The sequence below is a fragment of the Giraffa tippelskirchi genome, chromosome 5, assembly GCF_054371585.1.
Source record: "Giraffa tippelskirchi isolate mGirTip1 chromosome 5, T2T-mGirTip1v1.2.pri, whole genome shotgun sequence".
Taxonomy (NCBI): Eukaryota; Metazoa; Chordata; class Mammalia; order Artiodactyla; family Giraffidae; genus Giraffa; species Giraffa tippelskirchi.
The window spans coordinates 181,962,844-181,976,517 of NC_137279.1; the positions used below are offsets into that span (position 1 = coordinate 181,962,844).

At 45.4% G+C, this 13,674-nt stretch overlaps 1 protein-coding gene across 2 annotated transcripts in view; it reads left to right on the forward strand.

The window, feature by feature from the left end:
• The window catches only part of INPP5B (inositol polyphosphate-5-phosphatase B), a 40,335-nt gene that overhangs the window by 17,953 nt on the left and 8,708 nt on the right, over positions 1–13,674 (forward strand). Inside the window, exons 3-12 of one of the 2 annotated variants that reach the window (XM_081495219.1) lie at positions 877–1,044; positions 2,189–2,290; positions 3,765–3,879; positions 4,513–4,629; positions 5,273–5,460; positions 7,100–7,211; positions 9,615–9,724; positions 10,592–10,727; positions 12,441–12,551; positions 13,463–13,625. In XM_081495219.1, coding sequence (XP_081351345.1) covers positions 908–1,044; positions 2,189–2,290; positions 3,765–3,879; positions 4,513–4,629; positions 5,273–5,460; positions 7,100–7,211; positions 9,615–9,724; positions 10,592–10,727; positions 12,441–12,551; positions 13,463–13,625 — 1,291 coding nt within the window. In that variant the 5' untranslated portion in view covers positions 877–907. The remainder of the gene's footprint in view (positions 1–876; positions 1,045–2,188; positions 2,291–3,764; positions 3,880–4,512; positions 4,630–5,272; positions 5,461–7,099; positions 7,212–9,614; positions 9,725–10,591; positions 10,728–12,440; positions 12,552–13,462; positions 13,626–13,674) is intronic. The other variant, XM_081495218.1, reaches the window with a different exon arrangement.

The following is a 13,674-nucleotide window of genomic DNA, read 5'->3' on the forward strand; positions in this document are numbered from 1 at the left end:
TTAAGCACTTAAATGGCATTTATTCAATGTCAGAAATTGCCTCAAGTGTTTTATATAATATATCTTAGTTCATTAAGTAATTTCAACAAAAGATTTTTGAGTATTTATTAGGATTCTGTTATAAAAATATGTCAAATTTTCCTTAACTTTATTTTTCCTTAACTTTGAATGTTGGCATTTGAATAATTTTTAGTATGGCTATGAAAACTACACAAATAATAATAAAATATAAATTTTTACTGCTTTTCTTTTTTATTACAGATTATTCCTGTAGAATAGAGATCCAGTAGAATTATCAAGTCAAAAGATCTAGACAGTTCTATAGTCTTGTTACATGAGAACCAGAGTCCAGAAATAGCACTGTCTAAACTGAGTTCTAATTCACAGTCTGCCACCATCTAGCCTCATGAATCATTCATGATGCTGGGTCTCATTTTTCTCATTTGAAAAATGAAGGGTTAGATTAGATTATTTTCCAGGTTTCCTTCTGGTGTGATTCTATAAACTTAATATCTCTGGATCAATGTACTATACAATCAACAACATATAAGGGGGCTTTCCTGGTGGTCCAGTGGTTAATACTCTGCACTTTCACTGCAGGGGGCTTGGGTTCAATTCCCTGGTCGGGGAACTAAGATCCTGCATGTTGTGTGGTGTGGCCAAAAAAATATGATAAAAACTTTTTTTCCTCTCCCTTTCCCCCCCCTTTTTTTTAGGCACATGGGCCTAGTTGCTCCACAGCATGTAGGATCTTCCCGGATCAGGCATCAGATTGGGGTCTCCTGCATTGGCAGGCAGATTCTTTGCCACTGAACCACCAGGGAAGCCCTGATAAAAACTTTCTATAAAAACATTTTTTTGTTGTTGTTTTTCTAGACAGAACAAGTCCAAATCTGAAATAACCAACATGGTTCGCTCCTCCACTATCACAGTATCAGACAAGGCTCACATTTTATCGATGCAGAAGTTTGGACTGCGAGATACAATCGTGAAATCACATCTGATACAGAAGGAAGAGGATTATACCTACATCCAGAACTTCAGGTAGCTCGCTGGATCTTAGACTGTTTCCATGACAAAGTGATCGCTCAGCTCTCTGAAACAGAAGTGCTTTCTCTGTACCATGCAAAATCCCTCCCATCGTTTTCTGAATGAGTGATTCCTTTCACTCTTCCTTATCAGGCATTTATTCTGTGCCTTTTCTGGCCAGGCAGCGTGGGAGGTGTGGTGTGGTGGGAGTGACACAACTTGGAACAAACAGTTGCAGAAATATTTGAAGAAATACCCCTGTGTGGAAGAAGGAGAGAGATCTTGATTTTTGGTTATGCCTCTGTGTATCTCTTGGTCATTTGGGGCCTTTGAAGAAAGTTGTTTGAATTGAAATTAATCACATGAAGTTAGTGATTGGTAATCTTTTTAGACAAGATGACTGAAAGTTACATGAATAAAGGGTGCAGGTTTGCTAGGTCTTTTAAATCACTGCACTGGGACTATGAGACAAAGTAATGTTGCTTCTAGGGATATAGATAGTGAATTGTCTTAGGGAGTTTGGGATGGACATGTACACACTGCTATGTTTAAAATGGATAACCAACAAGGACCTGCTATATAGCACATGGAACTCTGCTCAATGTTATGTGGCAGCCTGGATGGGAAGGGAGTTTGGGGGAGAATGGATGCATGTATATGTATGACTGAGTCCCCTTGGTGCTTACCTGAAACTACCACAACATTGTTAATCGGCTATACTCCAATACAAAATATAAAGTTTCCAAAAAATTAAAAAAAAAAAATCAAACAACAGAAAAAACCCTAGTGAATTATCCGAACACTGGTATTGCTTTCGTTCCAAAAGTAGTTGCCAGGGTACTTTTCTTTTTTCATTTCAGTAGCACACACAGTACATAGTCATTTTGTGGACTGTGGCATTCTAATGGCTATTAAAGCTAAGTAGGAATGTTCAAAGTGGGTCTCTACTGTTTGAAGTTATCACAAAAGCAACAAATGTCATGGCAGACTGCAAGTCACCCCTTGGGGCCACAGTCACTGGTCTAGGATAGCTGTGATGTTTCTTACGTCTTCAAATTCCAGCCCAGAGAGACTGAAACCAGCCAGAGTCGGCATCCAGCGCTCTCCCTGTCATGTCCATAGTCCTCCCAAGCGACCGATTGATTGTCTTTGGCAACAGATTTTTTGTAGGAACGTACAATGTGAATGGACAGTCCCCCAAGGAGTGCCTCCAGCCCTGGCTCAGCCACGATACCCAGGCCCCAGATGTGTACTGTGTGGGGTGAGTGCCTCTTTTCTAGTTGTCTCTGCATTTTCCAGAATGTGTAGCTGTGGTTGAAGGGATGGGGGCATGAATCTGTAACTGAGAATTCGCAGCAGGTGAAGGGATTGAAAAACGAGCATATGCTGAATAACAGCTGCTCCTCTGTTCTGTGTTCTTCCTCATAGTAAACAAATTTCTGGCAATATTAAAGTGATGTACTTGGCACTGGAATGCTAATATTTAATTTTGAGTGCAACCCTCTGTTAAAAGCATGCACCTTGAAGTGAATTCATTACTTAGACATTCAACACTTTGTTGGTCACAAAGCAAAAATATCTTTTGTGAGGGAAAGAAGGTTAGCTTAAAAGGAAAAGAAAAGGCCCCATCCAGGGACTTCCTTGGTGGTCCAGTGGCTAAGACTCTGTGCTTCTGATGCAGGGGGCCAAGTTCCATCCCTGGTCAAGGGACTGGATCCTACAGACCACCTTGAAGATCCTTTGTGCCACAATTAAGACCTGAAAGTGAAAGTGAAAGTCACTCAGTCGTGTCCAACTCTTTGTGACCTCATGGACTATATAGTCCATGGAATTCTCCAGGCCAGAATACTGGAGTGGGTAGCCTTTCCCTTCTCCAGGGGATCTTCCCAACCCAGAGATCGAACCCTGGTCTCCCGCATTGCAGGCAGATTGTTTACCAGCTGAGCCACAAGGGAAGCCCAACTAAGACCTGGCACAGCCAAATAATTAAATATTTTAACAGGGAGGGCCCCATTCATCAGTCTTTTTTTTTTTTCCCTCACACCTACTGTCTTCTTACCACTATACCAAATATTATTGTTGGGGAGGGAGCAGCAAAGAAGCCTGGGTGGTAATGTGTAAAGGGACTAGAATTTGGAATTTATAGAGAGCTAGATTTCAGTCTTGGAGAAGGCAATGACAGCCCACTCCAGTACTCTTGCCTGGAAAATGCCAGTGACGGAGGAGCCTGGTAGGCTGCAGTCCATGGGGTTGCAAAGAGTCAGACACGACTGAGCGATTTCACTTTCACTTTTCACTTTCATGCATTGGAGAAGGAAATGGCAACCCACTCCAGTGTTCTTGCCTGGAAAATCCCAGGGACGGGGGAGCCTGGTGGGCTGCCATCTATGGGGTCGCACAGAGTCAGACACGACTGAAACGACTTAGCAACAGCAGCAGGTTTCAGTCTATTTGCCACCTGGTGCTTATGTAAGCTAGTGATCTCAGATGTAAAACGGAGACTCTTCCAAGTACTTCAGGCTCATTATGAAGACGAAAAGGGCCACCGCTTGAGAAAGCACCTGGTACGTTCCTGGGCCTTTAGTCCTTTGTCTCTAAGTGTTTGTTTTTCTTCCTCTTTGAGGGTCCTGCAGTTTAGCTAGAAAGCTAGGCCTTACACAGCTTAACCAATCTGAGAATGTGCCATCTCGCACATTACCCTTCTCTACTCCCTGACTGGTTGCTTCTCCTAATAGGTTCCAGGAGCTTGATCTGAGTAAGGAAGCCTTTTTCTTCCATGATACCCCAAAGGAGGAAGAGTGGTTTAAAGCTGTATCAGAGGGTCTTCATCCAGACGCCAAATATGCAAAGGTATGCGAGGAGTCCAGGACCTTCTGACTTTGTGTTGCCATGCAGGGAAATGCTAAGACAACTTTTTACTTCTGCTGCGACTTTCATCAAAAGCCAGCCTTAATGGGCAGTGGTCCCTTTCCTGGTGGTCCAGAGCTTGAGACTCTGCCTGCCAATGCAGAGGACACAAGTTCAATCCCTGGTCTGGGAAGATCCCACGTGCCTCGGGGCAAGTAAGCCCAGGAGCCGCAACTGCCGACCCACACACCACAACTACGGAAGCCTGCATGTCTTGAGCCTGTGCTCCGTAGAACCACCTCAATGAGAAGCCCGCACACCGCAACAAGTAGCCCCCACCTCGCAGCAACTAGAGAAAGCCCCTTCACAGCAGTGAAGACACAGCCAGTTAGAAAGGAAGGGAGGAAGGAAGTCCTGTTGATGCTGTGATGTTCAGTTCCAGGAGATGTGTCTCAGGTCTCAGCACCTGTAGATTGGCGAGGTTATCACAGAGTGTGCTCAGTGAGTCACTCGGGTAATTACCCTGTTTCCTGGTGTGGAGCAGGAGACATAGGAAGCCTCACAGCCAGCTTCCTGTCCACTTTTCCTTTCAATTCCCCATTAATGCCATGACTTGAATGCATGCCTCTCTTCCAGGTGAAGCTCATCCGACTGGTTGGGATTATGCTGCTGCTGTATGTCAAACAGGAGCATGCCGCATACATCTCAGAAGTGGAAGCTGAGACAGTGGGGACAGGAATCATGGGGAGAATGGTGAGTTCCTCGTTGGTACGGGGAGGGCCTTGGTCCCTAAGGTCTTGAGCCTGCTTCTCATGATACCACAACTGCCTGTGTCCCAGCTTGAGGGTACTGGCATCATGAGATGAACAGTCCCCCCATGATCTAGCAGAGATTGATGGAGGAGGCAATTCCAAAATCGTACTTTAATGACTTGCTGGCTGATTTGCCCAGTTAGCCCGCATCCTCACGGCCGCTCCACTCTACAGCCTCCAAGTGGGTCCTTCCATTTAATGCATGACCCATGTCGCAGAAGCTGTTTTGAATCACCAAGGAAAATAAAGAAAGAATGCTAATAATAGGTTTGCCGTTTTTCTTCTCGAAGCTGTTAAAGTCCTCCTTTTAGGTTCTACTGCGAGAGCTTAGCTTCCCGGGGGAAGGGAGAGTGTGTGGCTTGCCTGCGATCTATTGCAGAGTGGACTCGCCTTCGCCGCTGGCCACCTGGTCCTTCTGTCTTCTTGCATTTGTTTTCCCACCTATAAATATGTAACCCTGCTTTACTCATCTCCCAGGATTGTGACACAGACCAACTAAAAGAGAACATTTTGAAAGCCCGTGGGTTTGAATGACTATCACAGTGAAGCTGGGAACTGTGCCTTTTCTGGGCTCCCTTTCACAGGGTAACAAAGGGGGCGTGGCCATCCGGTTCCAGTTTCACAACACCAGCATCTGCGTGGTCAATTCCCACCTGGCAGCCCACACGGAGGAGTACGAGAGGCGGAACCAGGACTACAAAGACATTTGTTCTCGAATGCAGTTCTGTCAGGTTGACCCAAGCCTGCCCCCTCTCACCATCAGCAAGCACGAGTGAGTCTGGCTTTCCACCCCAAGCAGTGTGCTGGGCCCCACGGTTCAAGCCGAGGGCTCTCTGTTTCATTAGGGAGGGGACCTGGGTAGGCTTCCCACCACCTGAGTGGGAACTCTCAGCCAACTCTCGGTTATGCAGGGATTACACCTCTTGGAAATTTTTAGTTTCCCCACTTACCATCTGGCCAACCTCTCGAATATTCTCAGACACCATTTGTTCCTGGAAAATGTGTAAGATGTTTTTTAACACAGTCCGCCTTGATGCAGCGTCATGAGAAAAGCCACGCCAGAGCGGGCATCTCGAGCACAGGTTTTAGAAGTGTGGTTGAGGGTTGTGCCTGCCTGTTGTCTCCAGAAGCACGTGCAGTTGAGGATGGGGCTGCATTTCCCAGTCTTCACGTCGTCTGTTTCGCCTCTTGATTCAACATTTTGGAATCAAATGTTGGTTGCAGCTGCTTGGGGTATCTTGTGCTGATGTTTGTTCTCTTTATTTCATTTATCTCCAGTACTTGCTCTCTGTTTGAACTCAAGGCATATTGGAATTTCAGGCTTTACAGTAACACTTGAAACTGACCCCCCTTCTTCTTATAACAAGGAAGAAGCCACTGGGGCTGTGGTGTCTGCCAAGGGAGTACGCAGAGCCCAGCCTCTCGTCCGCCTGCTGAGTCCGTAGGACCATCTTGATTGGTGTGCTGGAAGCTGCCAGAATGGCTTTCTGTCTCCAGGGGACCTAGCAGGGACTGGGTCTTCCATTCTGCTGACCCGGCAGCATCCCATTGTGTGAGGCTGCATGTCAGCTTGTATGCATTTAGCTCGTGGACGCATTCATTTTGGTGTGCGTATGCTGCCATGCGGCTTCTCTCATAACCTGGCTCTTGGCTTCACATAGAGCAGTGTTGGTCTTCACAGAATGTGCAGTGTTACCTGGGAGCATCCAGTGATCATGTTCCCAAAGCAGCAGGTGTAAGAAAACACCTGTCACATTCTGCAGGAAGAGCCAGCCAGTAACGCAGTGGTGGTTAAACCGAGACGCCACTGGACAGGTTAGGCTTTGTTTCAGAGGAACTCTGCTTCAGAAACAAAGGCTAAGAGCGTGCTTTGGGGGCTGGAGTGTGCATGGAAGCAGAGGCAGCATCGTGGCATCATCTGGCTTGGGGTCCCTGAGTGATTGACAGGACTCCCAATACTTGATCTTTTCCCCTCTTCCCAGGAGAGGTAAATTATTGTCTTGCTTTTAGATCTTATTAGACTATCTCTCCAGCTGTGCTCTCCAGTAATGTCCAACTCTTTGCGACCCCATGGACTGTAGCCTGCCAGGCTCCTCTGTCCATGGGATTCTCCAGGCAAGAATACTGGAGTGGGTTGCCATGCCCTCCTCCATTTCCAGCTGTACAGGAATAAAATAGTCAAGGAGAACACAAGGCTGTTGACAGTGAACTTGGACCAAGATAACTGAGTAAGCGGCATGCTAGACACGGTGTTAAATGGGATGGCAAGAGGAAAAGAGACCCCGAGCAGCCAAGTTCCTCCCCCACGCAGCTCCCAAGAGACTGAGCCTCCGGGGCCTTCTGTCAGCACACCGGGTAGGCTGGGCGAAGTCCCTCCTAAGCCCTGTGCCCTTTGTGTTCTGTCCTCGCAGTGTGATCTTGTGGCTGGGGGACCTCAACTACAGGATAGAAGAGCCGGATGTGGAAAAAGTGAAAAAACTCATCGAAGAGAAGGCCTTTCAAACCCTGTATGCGTATGACCAGGTACCAGCAGCCGCCTGGGCCCTCTTCAAGCCACCCTCCGCCCCACGGGAGGGCACAGAAAGCCTGGCTGCCCAGCTGCAGCCTCTTCTTCCTCATCTTGGGAGGGTTCCCTGAGGAGCTGATGCCCGTCATTCCTTCCTTTCCTCCATCCGTGTTCCCTCTCCTACAGCTGTCTGCCCCATTGTTCCTTCCCTTGAGGTTTGTCTCCCCTGGAGGCAAGAGCTATTCTCTTTCTGTCTGTCTCATATGTGCCCATTCATTCAGTCATTCAAGTTGGGGCCAAAAGGGAACCAAGCTTCTCATCAGGAAGATATTAATCCTTGGTATATTTAAGATGATTTACTGATGTTTTGAATGGGCCACCCACTCCCCCTGCCCCTCGACAGACCTGTGCCGTGTGCAGGACCACTCTTTTTCTGAAGGGCTGTCTTCACTTCCGAAAAGAATCCATTCCGTCTCCTGCCTGCCTCCACTGTTGTTTGGGTTATCATTCCTTTCTCAGAGCATTAGCTGTTTCCCAAGACGAGAGAAACCTGTTTCTGACCTTCTTCAGGGTCCTCCTCTCAAGAGATTCTGCAACTGTTCAAGCGGTCAGAGTTGTTGGGGATGTTACAGTCCTTTTTCTTTCTAGCCTGTTATCTCCCTTTGAATCATCTTTGTATTGTCGTTAGCCTAAATCTTTCCGTTACCTTTATTTTTCTCCCAGTGAGATCAATTAAGGGGAAAAAAATCCCAAGTCTGTTATGTCTTTCTTTATAGAATAATCTCTTTAGTGACCCATTTTTTTCTCCCACTCCTTTCCTTGATAAATTAGTCTCTTTATTCCCCATCTCAGCATTATCTCTTGTCTCTCTTTTCTAGACTGCAGCATTCTCATTTCCCTGGGAGTTCAATACCATCTCTTCTTCCCTTCTTTTCTGGTCTCTTCTTAAGTAATAGTACCCAGTTTGTATGTTTCCCTGCTTTCCAAATGGTTTCAAGATTTATATTTACCCATTTTTTAAAATTTATTTTTTAGTATTCTTATTTTGGCTATGTTCAAGTCTTTGTTGTGGCTTATGGGCTCCAGGGCATGCAGGCTCAGTAGTTGCCACATTAGAGCTTAGATGCTCCAAGGTATGTAGGATCTTAGTTCCCCCAACCAGGGGTCAAAACCAAGTCCCCTGTATTGGAAGGTAGATTCTCAGCCACCAGACGATCAAGGAAGTCCTCATATTTACCCATCTAAGAGTCATCTTGGATTTCCCTGGTGGTCAGGAGTTAAGACTCTGTGCTTCTGTTGTAGGGGCGTGGGTTCAATCCCTGGTCTGGGAAGTTCCGCATGCCATGCAGTACATCCAGAAAAAAGCAAAAAGGAAAGAATCATCTTACACTATTTTAATTTCCTGTTGCTTTTTCCTTAATAGTTTTTTTTTTTTTTTTTTTTTTTAGGAATTCCTATTTTGGGGTTTGTCAACTGTTGTCCCCTGGATTGCTGACCCTTTCACCAAAGTTAGAGCTTACAGTTCTTCACCAGGCCACACCAAGCTTGGTGCTCCAGGGAGGGGATAGGAACACCCATAGTTTTTCTCTCTTGCTGAGAAGGAGCTCTTAGAACCAGTGCAGTAGCAAGGAGGCCAGTTATTGTAATGTGTCAGGCACTGTTCTAAGTTGACAGCTTATCTTTGCAACAATCCTGTGAGGCAGATTCTATTATAAATCCAGAATTTACAGATGGGGAAACCAAAGCATAGAGCTCCCCCCAGTTCATATAACTGATTTGACAAACCTCTTTAAGGAATTGTTTTAGTTTAAACTTAATTCATAATGGTTTGGTTATACCTCTACTATATATTTCTACATACTTGGAGGTTCTCTTTTGCTCTTTGGATTGTATCTTTACAGACCTTTTTTTAATGCAGTTTTATCTCTCTGTATATTGTAACACCTGTGCTAGACAGATGATGTGTTTGATACCTGGAAGAGAAACTATATCCATTGGTACCTAATCCTCCTAGGGGCATCTCAGTACTATGGAGCTCAGGCCCCTCAGACGTGGATACAGTTTTATAAAAGAGCCTTAATAGTTGTACAGCAGGCAGAAGAATAGTCAGCATGCTCCTCTTCCTGGGAGTTAATTAACTCAAGGTCTTACAGAGTAACTTTCTTTCTGTTCTTTTTTTGTTTTTTTTTTTGACACTCTGTGCAGCCTGTGGGGTCTGAGTTCCCCAACCAGGTATCAAACCCATGCTTGCAGTGGAAGCATGGAGTCCTGACCACCAGAGAATTCCCGCAGAATAGTTTTCTCATGGGCCTTTCCTTTGGGGTTAGGGTTTGGATTCCAGATTGATTTCCTTTCTTCTGCTAATTCAAGGTTTGACCTTTTTATGCTGAGATTTTTTTTTTCTTCCATCCTTTGTGTAGCTGAGAGCTCAGGTGGCTGCAAAGGCTGTCTTCGAGGGCTTCAGCGAGGGCGAGCTCACGTTCCAGCCTACCTATAAGTATGATACTGGCTCCGATGACTGGGATACCAGGTAGGTCAGAGAAATAGAAACTCAGAAAGTTGTGGAAGTCCTTTCCCTCGTGGACCTACAGAAGAAGATAGGTTTCCTGTCACTTCTTCCTCAGGTCAAACATTTTCTCTCAGTATCTGTTCATTAAGCAGACTGCTTTCCTACACTTAAAAAAAAATATTTATTTGGCTGGTCTGGGTCTTAGTTGCAGCACGCAGAATCTTCGTTGTGACAGACGAACTCTCTAGTTGTGGCTCAGAGCTTAGTTGCCCTGCGAGGCATGTGCAATCTGGTTCCCTGACCAGGGATCAAACCTGGGTGCCCTGCACTGAGAGCGTGGAGTCTTAACCCCTGGACCCCCCAGGAAAGTCCCCACAATAATTCTTAAGGCTCATTTCCCTTCCAGCTATGCTTAGGGTGATGATTCCAACAGACTGAGCTCGTACTTGGTCATTACATGGTAGTTCATTAGGGCCTATGGGATGCTTTTCACTACTTGTATTATCTCATGTAATCTTCTCAACAACCCATTGAAGTAGGTATGATTTATTATCCTCATTTTATAGACTGGGGAACAAAAGCCCCCACCTCCAAATTCAAGATCCTCCCAAGCAGGCAAGCGTTGAAGCAGGATTTGAAGCCAAGCAGTAGGAATTCTCGACCTGTTTTAACCAGCATCTTTTGAGGCCCGCAGAGTGCTTACCCTCGGATGGCTGTGACTCTGGCCTGATCCCCATGGGAAGGTGGAGAGCAGAAATCATCCTGAATAGCGTTTTGGTTTTGAGTGCTCGCAGCTGTTTGGGGGTGACACCCGCAGGATACACGCTACCCCAGGCATCAGGTGCTGCTGTGCCTCGGAGGGCTTTCAGTGTGGACTTTGCGTTTCAGCGAGAAGTGTCGTGCTCCTGCCTGGTGTGACCGGGTCCTCTGGAAAGGGAAGAACATCACTCAGCTGAGCTACCAGAGCCACATGGCCCTGAAGACCAGCGACCACAAGCCCGTCAGCTCAGTGTTTGACATCGGGGTAGGTGGGCAGCTGGGACCAAGTTGCCATCGTCCTCTAGGGAATTGGTCCCCACAGCTGAGACCACTTTTGTCTTTCTGGTCTCCTTCTCCCACCTTGAGTGAGAGGAGGCTCCTTTTAAAACTGGTTTTAATTTAAAGTTAATTCATAACTGTTTTATAGAGTTCTACTTTATGCCTCTACATACATGGAAGTTCCCCTTTGCTCTTTGGACTGTTTCTTTCCAGACCTTTTTCTATGCAAGTGTGTCAGTATTCTATATATAACATAGAGGAAGTTTCTCCCTTTTTGTAAAAGAAATATATCACACCCATGGTTCTGAGAACATCTTTTTCCCCCACTGGCTATTTTTTAGAAGATCTTTTCATGTCAGTACAGATAGAGCTCCATCCTCATTATTTTTAAGGGCTGCAACATAATTCATAGTATGGATGAACCATGTTTGTATTGATCATTTAAGTTGTTTCCAAAATGGTGCTATTATATACATTGCTATAGTGACCAGCCTTCACATATATCTTTGTGTGTCAATGTGAACATTTCTGTAGAATGAAGTTCCTAGAGGTGAAATGAGTGATTCAGAGAAAAATGTATTCTATATTTATTTGAACCTACAAAATTGTCCTCCCAACATCCTTACCATTTTACTCTTCTGCCAACCATGGATGAGCTTCTTTTCCCACAGCCTGGCTAATACTGGGTTTTAGCAATCTTTTAAATTTCTACCAATCCAGTGAGCCAAATGAGAAAGATACTCCATTCTTTTAAGATTATACTTCCCTGATTACTAGTGAAGCTGAACATTTTTTTTTTCCTGTTTCTTTTTTTTTTGTCGAAGTATCGTTGACTTACAGTAAACATCTTTTTTTTAAAAAAAAAAATCTTTTTATGTATGTATTCTCCACTTGTATCTCCTCTTCAGTGACTTCTGTGTTTCTTTGTGTATTATCAGTTCTCAAGGGTGCAGGCAGAGGTGCCTCAGAATCCACAAGGGTGTGGGTGGTTTGGAAAAAGCCTAATGAATGTTATAACTGAGGTTTTATTATTGGAAGATGACCAGAATTGTAATTCAAAATATAGAAGGGAAAGCCTGACAAAAGCTTCTTGGCTGATGGACCACAGGTTTAAAAAGCCTGTGAGATGCTGCCTTGACTCAAAGCCCTCGAGAAGCTCCTGCCTTCGGGCCTGGCGGCAGCAGCAAGCATGGCAGAGACAGGCAGGGGTGTCTCTCTGCCCTGGGCCTCAGACCCTGCAGAACCGCCCACCCAGCTTTTACCCCTGTATCTTTTTTCTGCTAATCGGGAAGCAGTTGATTTTACCAGAGGCTTTGCCTCTGGGGGACCCTTCTACATGTATTGTTAATTGTTAATTGGCTTCTGTGTTCATTAATTAAATCTGTTTAGCATTTACTTTCTGCGTTGCTATCAACTGCTATTTCCCAAGGCTGCGAATGTCCTCTAAAAGCAGCAGTCACCAGGCTTTTTGGCACCAAGGACCAGTTTCATGGAAGACAGTTTTTCCATGGATAGGGAAGAGCAGGGGATGGTTTGGGGATGATTCAAACACATTTCATTTACTGTGTACTTTATTTCTATTATTATTACATCAGTTCCACCTCAGATTATCAGGCATTAGATTCTGGAGACTGGGGACCCTGAAAAAGAGGAAGTGGGTGGAAGCCAAGGCACTAAGTCTCTGCTGTTTCCCTTCCAGGTGAGGGTCATCAATGAAGATCTGTATCGGAAAACTCTGGAGGAGATTGTTCGCTCCCTGGATAAGATGGAAAATGCCAATATCCCTTCCGTGTCCCTCTCCAAGCGAGAGGTAGGAAGGATGTGATAACGCATCTGGCTCTTCTCTTCGTAGAACATAAACCTCATCTGCTAGGTCTCAAAATTCGAAGGGGCACCAGTCAGGCTCCTGGACTCTAGTCTTCCTTGATTGGCTGCTTCTAAACAAAGTGAAGCTGATGATGCCAGCCGACAGGAGAGGGGTTGTTGGTTTAGATTTGGTTCACCTCTTGATCTTTTAAACCAAAAGCCTGTAACCTTTTGTGGTTCCTATATTTTACCCATACATGAGCCCTCCATGAGTTAAATAAGTCACAGAGGATCCAAAATGTGTTTCATTTGCTCTTAGTATAGTTGTGTGCATTCTTGGCCTGGGTTTGTCTTCCTGCTGATGCTTTGCTTTGAGATTGAGTCCAAAATGTGGGATACCTATGAGTTGATGAGAGGGAAGGCAATATGGAAAAGTAACAGGCATTGGGAGAAGTCAATTTAGGGCTAAAGATTTTCAGAGAAGTACCACAGCGTAGATCATTCAGAATTGACAGTACCAAAAAAGTCAATTAAATGAGGATTTATGGTGAGGGTATTTCTGATGCCCTAGATGTCCAGCTGCAGGGAAGGAGGAGCTTCATTTTCACATTTGGGAGTGGAATGTATGAAGGATATTTTGGATGTGGTCTTTGGGTATAGGAGATTTAAACTAGGATTCTGTTAGGGAATTTTTTGTGTTTTTTGAGTTTAGGATTTCTGAGTTAAACACTAACAACTGGTCTTTAGTAGTAGCAGTTGTGGTCTCCCAGGTAAATACTTAAAAGCAAAAGCATGATTTGAAAGAGCTGGTCCTTCGTTTTCTTCCCAGGAAGGGCAAGGATTGCCCAGTTGGGGTGGTTGGGCAGGTTGCCAAGGAGAGGGCACTGGTCTGACTGGCCCCGGGCTTGTCCCCAGTTCTGTTTTCAGAACGTGAAGTACATGCATCTGCAGGTGGAGTCCTTCACCATCCGGAATGGGCAAGTGCCATGCCAGTTTGAGTTCATCAGCAAGCCCAACGAAGCGTCCTACTGTAAGCAGTGGCTGCGAGCCAGCCCCAGCCGAGGGTTCCTCCTGCCAGGTAAGGCCCCTGTCCCTGGCTTCCTGCTGGCTGGTTTGGGGAACATCCT